The 15,818-nt window shown below is 42.7% G+C and overlaps 1 protein-coding gene across 1 annotated transcript; it reads right to left on the bottom strand.

Moving 5' to 3' along the window:
• Positions 1-5,506: 5,506 nt before the first annotated feature.
• Positions 5,507-7,012, bottom strand: LOC111400613. Its single transcript, XM_023028015.1, has 2 exons — positions 6,791-7,012; positions 5,507-6,670 (listed from the first exon to the last, which is right to left on the bottom strand). The coding sequence occupies exons 1-2, from the start codon at positions 7,010-7,012 to the stop codon at positions 5,507-5,509; spliced, it is 1,386 nt and encodes a 461-aa protein (XP_022883783.1).
• Between the last annotated feature and the right edge of the window lie 8,806 nt (positions 7,013-15,818).

Below are 15,818 nucleotides of genomic sequence, written 5' to 3'. Positions count from 1 at the left end.
AGGCTCAGGAAATCACCAAGTACGATTTTTGGTAGCATCATTGGCGCCGTCTATGGGAAACTAATTACAATTAACCATGAGGAAAACAAATGAGAAAAAGTCGACCAAAATATTCTCAAGAGAAAAGAAGAAGATTGTCGAAACTCCCAAGATAATCTCAAATTTAGAGAACTGACTCGAGAAAATAAAAACAAACACAAAAAATCTTGTCATCCTCAATTCCATCCCAATTCTCATGTTATTTTCAAGCCTCAGTCCTGTCCTTAATTTTCGTTCTATTTCCCTCCTACCAACAACAATCATGTATGCTCGTTCACGACAGTTGGAATCCCCTCCTCTGCAACCTCTGAGTTGCCCTACAGAACCCTCCGCCGTGAACGACACCACCATCGCCTATTCAAAGTTGGAAATTCCTCCTGACCCATCAAGCTCTCGTTTGATCAACGACGCAAAATTCGAAAGAAAAGATAAAAAGAAAAAGAAAACCCCAGTTACAAAACCCTCATTATTACTGATGCTACCAAAACTCGTACCTGCAGATTTCCCGAGGTTGATGATTCGGGTTGATTACGATCGTAGTCTTTCGGTACCTGAAGTAAAGGCAACGAGGTGTGTTCTCATCGCCCCTTCGATGTTTAAGTGAGAAAGGGAATTATATGCGTGAGACTATATGCTGGAGAACAATGAAAAACGTACCTGAATAATGACTCAGGGTTCTGTATTTATAGTAGTAAGCGACATTCTCCTAGTGGGACTCTACTAGCTAGATGTCCTTATCTGTTGGAGTTCTAAATAGTTAAGGAGTTGGCCAAATTCCATAATTATATGTGGGATAGAATCCTTGCGGGAGTCAAGAGTCCTAATTGCGTAGGAATTCTAAAGGGTCAACAATCGTAGGTTGTGAGGGGAGCATATGCTCGAGGACAAGTATTGCAATATGCGAAGCAACTAGGCGGGATGTGGTCGGGCATAATGTCAAGAGGTCGCCATATGCTCGAGGACTCCCATAGTTGGAGTTATAAGTTCGTCAAAAATAGTCGTCAGGATAATTTTGTGATCGGGTTGCTGGGAATGTCACTATCATTGGCCCCCGTGCATATTTGCTCGAAGCCTTCACTCGAGGATATGATGCAAAGAGATTGGAAATAAAAGCTCGGGCATTTTGGTCGAGTACATTTTTGATGACAGGTGTTCAAAAGGGCTGACGTGTAATGAGGTAAGCCCTAAATAGGAAAAGGCGATAAAAATGGTAGGGGGTGGATGTAGGATACGTGGCCAGACCTGACGGGCGGGGTAGTGACCTTTGGACTACCCGCTCCTGTTGCCTATAAATACCCTCTCCACATTTCATTTTTCACTTTTTATTCTCAATAAACTTCTCTTGCTAATCGTCAGGATCAGAACTTTGTATTTTTAGGCGTCAACTTTAAGGTAAGACCTCGAGTTTTTAAGTTATTCTTTAGGCACTTTTTTACCTAGGTCAGGATGTCTAGTAGTAGTAGTAGTGAGTCTTTGTCCTCCTCCTCGATGAGTACTCCCGAGGACATGGGATGCTCGATCATACCTATGGCCGCCCCAATTAATGCCCAACCTCGGGCACAAAGTATCTCGACCCCATTTAGGTACCCCGAGGTTCCTTGTAAATTTAAAGAGCATCTAGCAATATCGACGGCTAGGGAGCATGGGCTCATGCTGAAATGTGATGTTAGGACGCTAGGGAAAGAGGATAGGATGGGCTTTGCTCAGGATGGAGAGTTCGTGAATTTTAGGGACTCACTAAAGGGGGGATTTAGATGGCCTCTGTATCCCCTTTTTTGTGTCTTTATTGGTTGAGCATAACATGAGCCCTGGACAGCTCGTGCCAAATGGGTGGTGGATGTTCACCTATTTTTTATAGCCTGTAGATACCTAGGAATTAACCCATACATCGATCTCTGTAGAATGGTCTTCGACCTGAAACATCTACCTCAATATACTTGTTTTGCTTATCTTTTATCCCGAGGAGGCTTTAGATTACCGAGGATGCCCAGTTCATTGAAAGGATGGAAAGAAAAGTGGTTTTATATCGTAGCTCAAGATAGTGACCTTCCTTTTAGTCCTAGGTAGATTTCGCCCGACACTCCCAGGTTTTGTGAAGGCCAGACCTATTTTGAGTCTTTAGAAAAGCATAGGATGATGTTAGAGAACCTCGAGCCTCTTGTATATGATATAGATGACATCCTCGGGGATGACGTTCTCGATCTCGCGGATGTGAAAGGTATTGAGGGTAGGGATCATCTTTTTGCCTTCTTCCATACTGATCTGTCTTTGAACGTATAATTGTGCTCATGTTAATGACTTATTTTTTGCAGAGATGACTTTTGATCCTCTAGCCCTCAAACAGGCCGTGAACAAAAGGTCGAAGGCCCCTCAAGCTCGAGCTCTAGGTCAAAAGAGAGATAAGAAGAGAGCTTGAGATTCAGGCCCCGAGAATATTAGGAGTGGGCCAGGGAAACCTTCTGCCCCGGGACAATCCCCGACCATACAGACCAATGAGACTCCAACTGCCCCACCTCGGTTAAGTCCTCAGCCAAGGAGTACTCCCGAGGTTGTTGACCTCGAGGATGAGGTCCCACCTATGCCCTCGTTCCAAAATCAAGATCCTGACTGGTGTCCCCTGGTGTCCAGCATCGTGGACAAGTATCGAAAGGACCTCGATTTTGATGAGGGTATGAAGGCTCTTGAATCTCTCACACTGAAGGTAAGCTCGCTCAACTTACTTGGTGTAATTTATGGGTTTATATGATGTGTTCGCTTAAGCTTAGGTTTATATGACGCAGGCTCTGAGCATTGCTCGAGGCCTTTCTCTGAAGGGGAAAGATGTGGCATAAAAAACTACTGAGCTCGAGGACACTTCTCGAGCACATGAGAAGAGGATAGCCGACCTGGAAGCTGAGCACTTCCTTCTCCAGAGGGAGCTCGAGGACTCGAAGAACGACGTCTAGAGAGCTAGGGAAGAGGCTGGAGTTGCCAAGGGCGAGGCCGAGGATTTAAAGCTTGAGATCGAGCGTTTGAAGATTGATTTCAAAACTCGCCTGGCTGAAGCTCGAGGGGTTGCGATCGAGGACTTCAAAATGTCAGAGGAGTTCAACGGGGTTAAGGGAGAGTACACCATGGGCTCGTACTTCCACGCTTTCAAAGAGGCTCGGGCATTTTTGAGGTCGAAGCCTGACGCCAAACCTGAGGATTTAAAGAGCATCCCTGAGGTCGCTAATGACCTCGAGCTTTCAGAGTCCGAGGAAACCGTTGAGGACCATGAGGTCGATATTGAAGGCGAGGACGCGGCGGAAGAGCCAGGGAGCACGGCCTCGGGAGAAAGAGCCGAGGACCTAGATTAGTTTATGTTTTTTCTCATGATGACATCCCTCTAATTTTGTATTTTGAACACGTATTCTGCTCGATCTTAGATAATGTTCCATTTATGGTATTTTGCTCGATCAAGTATTTTTCATTTTGCGCGATCATGTATGGCTGATGAAAGATCATGACAAACTCAAATAGCTCGACGTTAAGATGATTCAATAACTTGACGCCTAAGATGAATTGACAACTCGACGCCTAGATTAATTAAATATCTCGACGCCTAGGGTGAATTGACAATGCGACGCCTAGATTAATTAAATATCTCGAGGACTCAATTTGTAAAATCATTTATGAACATCAAGTGTTGAACTCGAGCATGTAGACAAGTTATCTCGAGGACTCAATTTGTAAAATCATTTATGAACATTATGTGTTGAGCTCGAGCATACACATAGTTATCTCGAGGACTCAATTTGTAAAATCATTTATGAACATTAAAGCATGTACATAGTTATCTCGAGAACTCAATTTGTAAAATCATTTATGAACATTAAGTGTTGAACTCAAGCATGTAGACAAGTTATCTTGAGGACTCAATTTGTAAAATCATTTATGAACATTATGTGTTGAGCTCGAGCATGCATGACGACGTAATTGTATCAACCTATAGCATGATTCTCGAGGACTGTAAATGGCCTTTTATAAGATCTCTGATACCATTGATCGGGCACTATGTGATCGGGAATGTTACTTAACGTGCTTGCGCGGGGCAAGGCTTGAGTTGCTTGCGCAGGGCAAGGCTTTAGTTGCTTGCGTGGGACAAGACTTTTTTGATTGCTAGCGTGGGGCAAGGCTTTAGTTGCTTGCGCGGGATAAGGCTTTTTTGATTGCTTGCGCGGGGCAAGGCTTGAGTTGCTTGCGTGGGGCAAGGATTTTCGTAGCTAGATCATATTTTGACGAATTGCTTAATTCTTATTATACTTTAAAAACAAACTTGGCATGCAGGCCTGACAACTAAAAATGTGAACCTTGGCACGCAGGCCTGACTACCGAAAAATAAAACTTGGCACGCAGGCCTGACAATTGAAAACGTGAACCTTGATGCGCAGGCCTGATTACTGATAACTGGAAGACCAAGTTACTTGTAATATATCTTTAAATTCTCGGCATTCCATGGTCTTGGAAGCGGCCTTCCTGACGTATCCCTTAAACTGAATGCACCTCTTTGGAGTTGTCGTATGACTTCGAAGGGCCCTTCCCAAACCAGCCCTAACTTGCCCGGGGCATGACCTACTGCTTCAGCCCTTCTTAACACAAAGTCTCCGGCTCTAAATCTCCGCATCCTTACTTTTTTATTGAAGTACTTTGCTGTTTTATCCTGGTAGGAGGCCATTTTTAAAGCTGCCCTATCACGAGCTTCTTCCAAGAGGTCGAGGTGTTCAGTGGTGCGCCCTGCATCTTCGAGCTCGAGCCTCCTTTGGCTGGGCAACCTGACTTCAACAGGGATGGTGGCCTCAATTCCAAAAGCCAACATGAAGGGGGTTTCCCCTATAGCAGTTCTGTGTGACGTCCTATACATCCAAAGTATGGAAGGCAACTCGTCAGACCAGGAACCTCTTGCATCGCCAATCCTTGTACGGAGGTCTTGCAATATAATCCGATTGGTCACTTCGACGAGACCATTACTTTGAGGATGGGAAACCGACGTCAAACAGTGATCAACACCTAGGTCGGTACAAAAGTTTTTAAATTGTGCATTGTCAAACTGCCTGCCATTATCAGTTATGAGGACTTCTGGTATCCCGAACCTGCATATGATGGATCTCCAAATGAAACTTCTTACCTTCGGCTCTGAAATTGTTGCTAAAGGCTCGGCCTCTACCCACTTAGTGAAATACTCTACAGCCACAGCCACAAACTTCAATTGTCCCCTACTTATTGGAAAGGGACCAAGGATGTCAATTTCCCACTGCTCAAATGGGGCTGTGCAACTAATGCTAGTGAGGTCTTCTGCGGGAGGGTGGATGACATTGCCAAATCTTTGGCACTTGTCACACTTCTTGACATATTCCTGGGCGTCTTTCTTCATGGTTGGCCAATAATATCCATACCTTATGAGCTTGAAGGCTAATGCCCGAGCTCCTTGATGGTTCCTACATACACCTTAGTGAACTTCTTCTAGGGCCTTGGATGATTCAGAAGGCCTAAGGCATTTGAGGTACGGAAGTGTGAGGCTCCTGCAAAATAAAATGCCTTCAATTATGCAATACCTCAGAGCTTTGGACCGGATGCTTCTCACTGCCTGAGGATCTGCTGGAAGACTACCATGTTTTATGAAGTCCACTATTGGGTCCATCCATGATGGCTCATTATCAATATCCATGACGCCTATGGTCTGATTGATGCTTGGCTTGGTTACAATTCTGACATGGACTGTCTTGTGAAGCCCATCTATTCCCATGAACACCAATCTTGACAAGGTATCTGCCCTACAATTCTCAGCCCAAGAAATTTTTACAATTTTACAACTCTTAAACTTTCTCTGGAGATCATGCACTTTCAAGCAGTATAAGCTCATCTTTTCATCCTTTCTATCGAACGTCCCTTCAATTTGCTCAACCACCAACTGGGAATCACTATAAATTTTGATATTTTCAAGCTCGAGATTTATGGCGAGTTCCATAGCTATGATGACGGCCTCATACTCAGCTTTATTATTGTTCGCCTCAAATTCGAACCTTAGTGCACACTGAATGTTTATGAGCATGTCCGGGCTTATGATTATGACCCCTGCGCCCAAGCTCGAGGAGTTCGATGCTCCATCTATTAAAATTTCCCACATAGCTATGCTCGAGCTCGAGCTACTATCTAGCCCCCGAGGCCTTAGAGTGAGTTCTGCAATGAAGTCAGCTAAGGCTTGAGCTTTGATAGATGGACGGGGCTTGAACTCTATGTCAAATTCTCCGAGTTCAATTGTCCACCTTAGTAATCTTCCTGAGATGTCTGGTTTCTGAAGAATGTGTTTTAGAGGCTGATTGGTGAGCACAACAATAGGATGTGACTGAAAATATTGCCAAAGTTTTCGTGGCGCTACTATCAGTGCAAGGGCAAGTTGTTCTGCCAAAGTGTAACTTGTTTCTGTATCAAGTAGGACTTTGCTTATGTAATAAATGGGTTGCTGGCCCCTGTTAACCTCTTTCACCAAGACACCACTCACTGCATTCTGAGATACGGCTAAGTACAAATACAGAGTATCTCCGAGCTCGGGTTTGGTGAGGATAGGAGGAGATTTCAATGTCTGCTTGAGCTCTTGAAAAGCCTTCTCACACTCCTCATTTCATTCAAAGCAATGATTACCCCTGAGGGCTTTGAAGAAGGGGAAGCACCTGTCTGCTGCTAGGGACACGAACCCGTTTAAGGCGGCTACCCTGCTTGTCAACTTTTAAACCTCTTTCTTAGTCCTTGGTGATTCCATTGCTGCCAGAGCCTGAATCTTGTCAGGGTTAGCCTCAATCCCCCGATGAGTGATCATGAAACCCAGAAACTTTCCTGAAGCTACGCCAAATACACACTTCTCTGGGTTGAGCTTCATCTTATATTTTTGTAGGGTGGCGAACACCTCCTCAAGGTCGGACATATGTTCCTCTACCTTCTTACTTTTTACAACCATGTCATCCACATAGGCCTCGATGTTCTTCCCTATCAAATTGACGAAGACTTTGTTGATGAGCCTCTAATATGTTACCCCAACATTTTTCAAGCTAAATGGCATAACCTTATAGCAATATATGGCTGAATCAACCATGAATGAAGTCTTTTCTTAGTCTTCTTTGGCCATGATTATTTGATGATACCCTGAGAATGCATCTAAGAAGCTGTACAGCTTATGTTCGGATGTGCTATCCACAAGATTATCGATCCTAGGTAGTGGGTAGCTGTCCTTTGGACATGCCTTATTCAGATCTGTGAAGTCAATGCAGACCCTCCACTTATCGTGGTCTTTTTCACCAAAACAACATTAGTGAGCCAATCGGGGTATTGGACTTCCCTTATGAACCCCATTCCCAACAATTTTCCGACTTCTTCCTGAATGACCACACGTCTTTCTGGCGCAAATTGCCTCTTCCTTTGCTTAACAAGTTTGGCCCCTGGGCTGATATTAAGTTTATGGACAGCTACTACTGGGTCTATCCCTGGCATATCCCCTACCTTCCATGCAAAAACATTAATGGTGCGGGACAGACAACTGATGACTTCCTCCCGGAGGTTGGGTTTCAGATCCCGACCAATAGTAACGGTTTTTCCGTGCTCAAGCTCGACCACCTCCAATTCCTCAACGAGGGCCAATCTACCCCTTGGCTCGAGGTCTACGAGTTGCATGATGTCAGCACTCATTCCTCGGATGCTTGTGACATAGCACTATCTAGCCGCCGTTTTGTCTCCTCGAACTACTCCGATGCCATGACATGTGGGAAACCTCATGGCGAGGTGGAAAGTTGACACAATAGCGTGGATCTTGTTCAGTAGGGGTCTTCCCAAAATGATGTTGTAGGCCATTGGGGTGTTAACCACTTGGAATGGCGTGATCTACGTCACTTGTGTACTACCAGCTCTTAATGTAAGAGGGAGTTCGACGATGCCTTCAAGGATAATGATTCCACCACCAAATCCTTGTAGGGGAGTTTTTACTGCTTTGAGCTGTTTGGGAGAGATTCCCATTTTGGTGAAAGCCTCCTGCGACAGTATGTTCACGACACTCCCATTATCAACCAGAATCCTCCTTACTTCGAAGTTAGCCACAACCGCAGAAACGACCAAGACATCGTCATGAAGATATGATATTCCTTCCAAATCTCTTGTACCAAAAGTGATGTCTTTAACTTCATCACTGGGTTCTCTTAGGGTATGAGCATGTTGGCGGGCATACTGCTTCCGCCCACTACTTGTGTCTTCGCCGGATGCTATGCCCCCAACGATAATATTAATGATTCCGGCAGTGGGTTGAGCACTACTTCCAGCCTCAGGATCTTTCCTATTGTCACGGTCATTCCTTGGCCATTTATCATGACCAATGTAATTCTTTAAAAATCTTCTTTTGATAAGGGCTTGAATTTCTCGCTGTAAAGCATGATAGTCCTCTGTAGTATGCCCATGATCCCGGTGAAATTCGCAATACTTGCTCCTATCTTTTGTGTCAGGGGGCGACTTCATCCTTGAAGGCCACTTTAATTCTTTCATATCCTTAACCTCCATCAAAATGTTTGTCTTAGAAGTGTTCAACCGAGTGAGAGGTGCTGATGGTGCCTCATTCCTGCGCATATCCCAAGGAACCTCATGCCTGGGGACGAGATCATGTTGCCTCTTGTTCTCGGTCTTTTCATGAGAAGGACCAGGTCTCCTTGGATTTAGTGTTTCCTCTATATTAATGTATTTTTCAGCTCGGGGCTCAGTCACTATCTGCGGCGGGGTCTTTTATAAAGACATCTTGAAAGTTTCACATCTTACTGCGTAAGTGAGGGCGGAGACAGCTGCTGTGATGTGGAGGTCGGGTATTTGAAGCCTTTCTTTGTTAAACCTTGTCATAAATCCTCGCAGGGTTTCGGTTGTTCCCTAGCGAAGTTGTATGAGAGAGGCCGCGATTTTCCTGATTCGCTTGCTACTTGCAAAGAAGGCTGAGAACTTATCAGCCAAATTTGAAAATGAGGCTATGGAGTTGGGCTCTAATGTCGAGAACCAATCCCTAGCAGCATTAGTCAGCATTCATGGAAAGGCTTTGCACATAACCTGATCCGGCGCAACTTGCAAGTTCATGACATCAGTGTACACATTGAGATGGTTGATGGGGTCGGTCGTCCCATCATACTCTTTAATGCGAGGATATTTGAATCTGTCGAGCAAGGGATATGTCAATATCTCTGGCGTGAATGGAGTGTTAGGGGTGAAACCTGTTGGCCCCCGAGCATTACGTTACAGGCCAGTTGTAAATCCTTCTTGAATGATATAGGCAATTTCACCGGAATCCATGGCGACCGATCTCGAGCCTGAGGCCATATTATGAATACCCGAGGTTCCTACTCTGCCATTTGCTGGGTTTGGTGGTCGTGCTTGAGCATCGGCCATAAAACTGCCATACTCTGCCTGCGCTGGTGACGGATATGAATTTCTTTGACTTAAAAGTTGCATGAGCGTGGCCACCTGCTGACACAGCTCTTCAAAGTCTTCGGTTGTAATGACTGCTGGCAGAGGTGTGGGCACTCCCGAGGATTCTTCATGAGGAGCCGGTTGATCTTTGACAGGATGAGGGATGGGAGCGGATGAGCTTGCAGGAGGAAGACCTGATCGCATGTTAACCATGAATTTTTTTGACTTAACAGTTGCGTGAGTGTGGTCACTTGCTGACGCAGCTCTTCAAAGGCTTCGGTTGTAATGACTGCTGGCAGAGGTGAGGGCACTCCCGAGGATTCTTCATGAGGAGCCGGTTGATCTTCGACAAGATGAGGGATAGGAACGGATGAGCTTGCAGGAGGAAGACCTGATCGCATGTTAACCATGGCTTTTGGTAGCATTTTCCATAGACGGCGCCAATGATGCTACCGAAATTCGTACCTGCAGATTTTCCGAGGTTGATGATTCGGGTTGATCACGATCATAGTCTTTCGGTACCTGAAGTAAAGGCAACGAGATGTGTTCTTGTCGCCCCTCCGATGCTTAAGTCAGAAAGGGAATTATATGCATGAGGCTATATGCTGGAGAACAATGAAAAACGTACCTGAATAATGGCTCAAGGTTCTGTATTTATAGTAGTAAGCGACATTCTCCTAGTGGGACTCAACTAGCTGGATGCCCTTATCTGTTGGAGTCCTGAATAGTTAAGGAGTTGGTCAAATTCCATAATTATATGTGGGATAGAATCCTTGCGGGAGTCAAGAGTCCTAATTGCGTAGGAATTCTAAATGGTCAACAATCGTAGGTTGTGAGGGGAGCATATGCTCGAGGACTTCTGATGCTCGAGGACAAGTATTGCAATATGCGAAGCAGCCAGGCGGGATGTGGTCGGGCACAATGTCACAAGGCCGCCATATGCTCGAGGACTCTCATAGTTGGAGTTATAAGTTCATCAAAAATAGTCGTCGGGATAATTTTGTGATCTGGCTGCTGGGAATGTCACTATCAACCATCATCATCAGTATCATCATCAAGTAATTGTTTTTGTTCAAGTTCGAAGATAAAAGGGTCTCAAGATTTTGAAGAATTCTAAAAAAATTTTGAGTTGGGTCGACCACAAATCGGAGAAGTACGAATTTCATAAATTTTAACGTCGATACCCTTGCTCTTCCTCTGGGAATGTCAATTGCTGTTGTTGTTTCCCAGTTTTTGGACAAGAAAAATGCACCTGGAGGAACACCGATTATGCCACCATTTATTTGGCTTTCGAGGTAATTGAAGCTCCAACGAAGCTCTTCTAATATGGTAAATGCAAACCTCAAGCACAAACGAACGCAATTTCTAGATTTCGGGAGGCCTTTGATAGCCTCCAATAGTAAGTATGAACCTATGTAACCTAAGTGCAAACCTCCAGCAATCTTCGGTTAATTGCAGGCAAAAAACTATTTACTGATTTGAGTGGAAAATCTGCCTTTCAAAGGCATTAATATAGGAGGAAGATTGATCAGTTAGGTTAGAAATTAACTTTTGAAATTTGGATTGGTAAGCTGACAAAGGGAAAATAGAATATGGGAAAAATGAGAAAGTAAAGAATATTTATCCATTGAATTGAAAAATGCACTCTAGGTGCTCGATGATATTCCCAGCTCGAAATCCAACTCCCTAGCTTCTACCTTTAGGTGAAATTGTAAAGGGATGCCTATTCCTTGAGAGTGGGCAGATGGTGTTAACAAGCTTCTACAGTGACTAGCAAAGCTATTTTAGGCTCCGGCGACATGTCTCCTTTGGACTCTGATGATGTCGTTGTGGCACCGATAAAATCTGACTAGGAAGTTTTGAGCAATTGAATCTCTAAGATTTTGGACTCCACTATTAGCTTTGGAAGCTCATTAAGTTCTATGCATCTCGACACACAAAATCAAAATTGTTAACTAGCAAAATGCTATCTTTCCAGTCGGCTCATAACTAAGGTAATGGACAAAGCTATTCACTTTTTTATTCTGTTGTGAATTTATATTCTCCAAGCATTTCAACCCCTGATATGTCAATATGCTAGCCTTTCATTGATAGCCTGCCCATTTAATGTATTGATACGGAGAAGAGAATATAATGTAGCTTTACCTGGTCTAATTGAAAGCACCCACTTAACTACAAAATAATATAAAAATGGAGCTTACCTCCAAATAAAATTCTTTATCTCCCTTGCCTGTTCATAATAATTCACAAAAAGAAAAATATCAATAGCTAAAATTCATGTGGAAAACATTCAAAGAATTTTATTGAGTTTTACATCACCTGAGGACCTTAGCTCCAAGAATAAATCATCATTGTGAAAAATGACAACTTTGTAATTCTAAGATAATGAATGCATGTGGGCAATTAGTTTGTGATGTTAAATGAATTTTTGTGCTTTTGATGATTTTATGATTTACATATGAATAGACAAAGGCAAAACATCGAAAATATTATAAAACCACTATTTGCCTATATCTTATATGCTACTGCTAATGCAGAGCAACCATCAAGATTAATTAAAATGGTAGCTCATGTGCACATGCCAGAAAAATATTATGGATCTTTAAAGACACCAATCAGACAACATACATTATGATCTGTGTTTTAGTCTTTAAAAAAGCATATATTTTGATGTCATCAATGCTCATGCTTATGGTATGATTATTTGCAGAATTGCCCTGTGTTTGTCGGGGATCGAGGCGAAATCCAAAAATTAGGCCCCCAAAAGCAACGTAAATGCAAAACTCAACGATATATTATGCAATATATTGTTAACTTAAAATAACAAACAAATATCTCAATCATCTCACAATTAATGAAAAATTATTTTCCTTTTCCTTTTCTTTCTTTTAATATTTAAAAAAAAAACTTTGGGCCAAAATAGGCCCTTCGTGGTTTTGGGCCTAAGGCACACGCCTCATTTGCCTGTACCCAGGACTGGCCCTGATTATTTGGTTGTGAATTACAATAACATTTGGTTCACTCACACTAAGTGCTCCCTCAAAGCCCTGTCCCGTGCAGGCATATAAAACCCTGCTCCGTGCAGGCACTTAAAAGCCCTATCCCGTGCAGGCACCACAAAGTCCTGCTTCGCACAGGCACACAAAGCCCTGCTCTGTGCAGGCACCTCAAAGCCCTACTCCGTGCAAGCACCACAAAGCCCTGCGCCGCGCAGGCAGACCAACCCCTTACCCCTCCCAGGCAGACCAAAGCCCTACCCTGGGCAAGCACACCAAAGCCCTGTCCTGAGCAAGCACCAAAGCCCTGTCACGAGCAGGCACATCAAAAGCCTTGCCTCGCACAAGCACAAAGGCCCTCTCCCGTGCAGGCATCTAAGCCTTATCCCATGCAAGCACAAAAGCCCTGTCCATCGCAGGCATCAAAGCCTTACCCCACGCAAACACAAAAGCCCTGTCCCTCGCAGACATCTAAGCTTTGTCCCCTGCAAGCACAAAAGCCCTGTCCATCGCAGGCATCAAAGCCTTACCTCACGTAAGCACAAAAACCCTGTCATAAGTAGGCACCAACAAAAGCCCTGTCATTCGTAGGCACCTAAGTCTTGTCCCACGCAAGCACCTCTAAGTCTCACAATGCATCAAGTAAAAAAACCCGACCATGGTCTATCTGGAGCTTGCCAGGCTTGACCTATTCTCAAATTCATCAGAGCAAAGATCAAAATATTATTTCACGTTTGGCTCGGGGGCCTATCCTCGAGCTCAACGCATTGTCAAAAACCCAGCCACAAGGGCTCGGGATATTATTTCACATTGGACTCGGGCTATGTTCTGGAGCTCAAATTATTGTCAAACCGCAGGCAACAAGCTTGAGATAAATATATTTAGAATAGGATTGAGCTTCCACTTAGCCTCCTATATGAAACTTTGTCTATTCGTCAAACTCATTACTTCCAAAACTTTTAACAAAGCTCAAGGTCGAGCTCGTTCTTTTCAACTTCTAAACAAAGTAGAGGTCAAGCTCTTTCACTTCAAGTACTGATAGAGCTTGAGGTTGAGCTCATTCATGCCAAATTATTTTACAAGGTCGAAGTCGAGCTTAGTTCTCTCAAAAATTTTAACAAGGGCAGGATCAAGTTCTTTTTTTCAAAATTCCTAATAAGCCATAAGATCGAGCTCATTCCTTTCAAATTTTAAATAGTCAATACTTGCTATCCTAGACCTATGTGCTCGGGGGCCTATCGACTCGACATGAGCATGCATATTCTAGAACTTAATATACTTATGCATCTCATGCCGGAAACTCTCACATTGCGCATGAGCTCCTGACATGGATGCACGGGGGCCTATGATGTGTATAAAAATTATAGCCCGACCCCGAACTTTCAAGCATGGCTCGAGGTCAATACCTCGACCACTCTCGTCTTCAAATATCCTCTAAAAAGTTGTCGGGCCTTTTAGAAGTCGAGCCTAATAATCTAGCCCCACTAAGGTTAGGCCCACATGCCAAAAAATTGTCCTCGTCTCGAGCCTTTTACGTGTTTTTGTCCTCTTATAACTCAATTACTCTATCCGATAAGGATAAGGATTCTAAATGGTTGAATCCTTCTAAAACTCAACTACTACCTCTATAAATACAGAACCTTGAGCATTATTCAAGTACGTTTTCATTATTTTTAGTTTATAGCGTTACGCACATAATTCTCTTTCTGACTTAAGCATCGGAAGGGCGACGAAGAACATACCTCATTACCTTTATTTCAGGTATCGAAAGACTATGATTGTGCTCATTCAAAATCCTCAGGCTCAGGAAATCACCAGGTATGATTTTGGTAGCATCAAATAGTATTAAATTTCATTCTTGATATTCGATCAGTTAATATTGTCCATAAATTTGATCTATTTTTCTTTTTTTTTTCTCCTCCTTCTTTTAATTTCGGTGTTTTACTTCCCCACTCCTTAATCATATCATCCAACTGTAGGTTAGTTGATACCAGAGGGATTTCTGATAATGCTGGATATAGTGAAGAGGTTTTTGGTAAATCTGAAAAGCGAAATGATGACATCACAATGTTGATTTCTCAGACGCATGATCTTTCCTTCATGCTCAAGAGCGATCTTTTTATCCCCTCCTAATCATATAGCTATAATGCCGCCCAACAAGATTGAAAAGCTGTGTATTTGTCAACCTCTAAATATGGTGTAGTTTTATTCTGGTATGTATTCTAGTTCTGAAGCTTATTTATTTTTGTTTCTTGTTGATATTGTAGTTGTTCTCTCTGGTTTCTTCCTATGCATAAAAACAAGTCGTAGATGTAGCACACTCAATTGCATTGATAAGCAAAAAATAATTGTCTGGCTTATACGGGCTGTCTTCATATCTTTTAAGCGAGTCAAGATTATTTAGATGTGTAATCCTCAGTATCTATTGATCTTCAATTACTGTAGGATTCTATGAGCAGTGAATCATATACAGTCAGGGATAGGTTATTTTTATGGGGATTCTATTTATTGCTGTAGGATTCCTAGTATAATTTTATATGCTTTCTTTTTTTCTTCTCTTTCCAAGTCATAGTGAGTCTAGTTCTAATCATTCCCTTGCTACCGGATGAGTGAACTCTACCTGCCTATGTACGTGTGTAGCTAACAATAGTCACAATAATTTGAGTAAGAAACTCGACAATTCAAAGCATCGAGGTAAAAAATGACGGACCCAACGAACCAAAAAATTTAAACAAAGCAACAAACAACATAAAGTACACGACTCATCACCAAGAACCTATTACTCTTGGCACATCTACAATTACTTATCATTTATTAAGGATAAAACCTAAAATAACAAAAATAGTTCACACAGCCTCGGGTTTTTTGCAAAACATCACTTGTGCAATTGTTGTTCGTATTTATAAAACAATCGAGCTACACTGTTAAAGAAAAATTGACCGAAGCCCTGACTAACCCTCACAATAGGGGGTGGGGCCAATTTTTTTTTTCCAATTGTTTACTCATGCGAGGCCTAGCGCTTGTGAGAGGCAATTAAAGCCTCTATTATTCTTTTTTCTGGTAGGGAGGCTTTTTTTCTTAATAGGATATACTATCGAGTCATTTGATTTTGATTTTAACTATTTAAATTATTTTCACACGAGACTTGTCTTTACAACATTGTGTAACATTACACCAAATGGATTACTAATCACATTCTTAGGAAAGTCACTTATCAAATTGACATGTTAGTATTATTGTTATTGCTTCATCATCAGAAGCACAAAAAGTTCTGAATGCTACAAGTATTACAGGTTCATATAAAGCATGACATTGCCAAATTAGACATCCAAGCAAACT

The sequence above is a fragment of the Olea europaea genome, chromosome 10 (assembly GCF_002742605.1).
Source record: "Olea europaea var. sylvestris chromosome 10, O_europaea_v1, whole genome shotgun sequence".
Taxonomy (NCBI): domain Eukaryota; kingdom Viridiplantae; phylum Streptophyta; class Magnoliopsida; order Lamiales; family Oleaceae; genus Olea; species Olea europaea.
The sequence above is the reverse complement of the archived record's forward strand: the minus strand, read 5'-3'. Positions and strand labels throughout refer to the sequence as shown.

Excerpts from the sequence above, each read along its gene's own strand:
- LOC111400613 (XM_023028015.1), bottom strand. The coding sequence starts at position 7,012 with ATGGTTGTAAAAAGTAAGAAGGTAGAGGAACATATGTCCGACCTTGAG. Across the intron at positions 6,671-6,790 it reads CACCAAGGACTAAGAAAGAG|TGTGAGAAGGCTTTTCAAGA; the intron begins GTTTAAAAGTTG and ends TGAAATGAGGAG.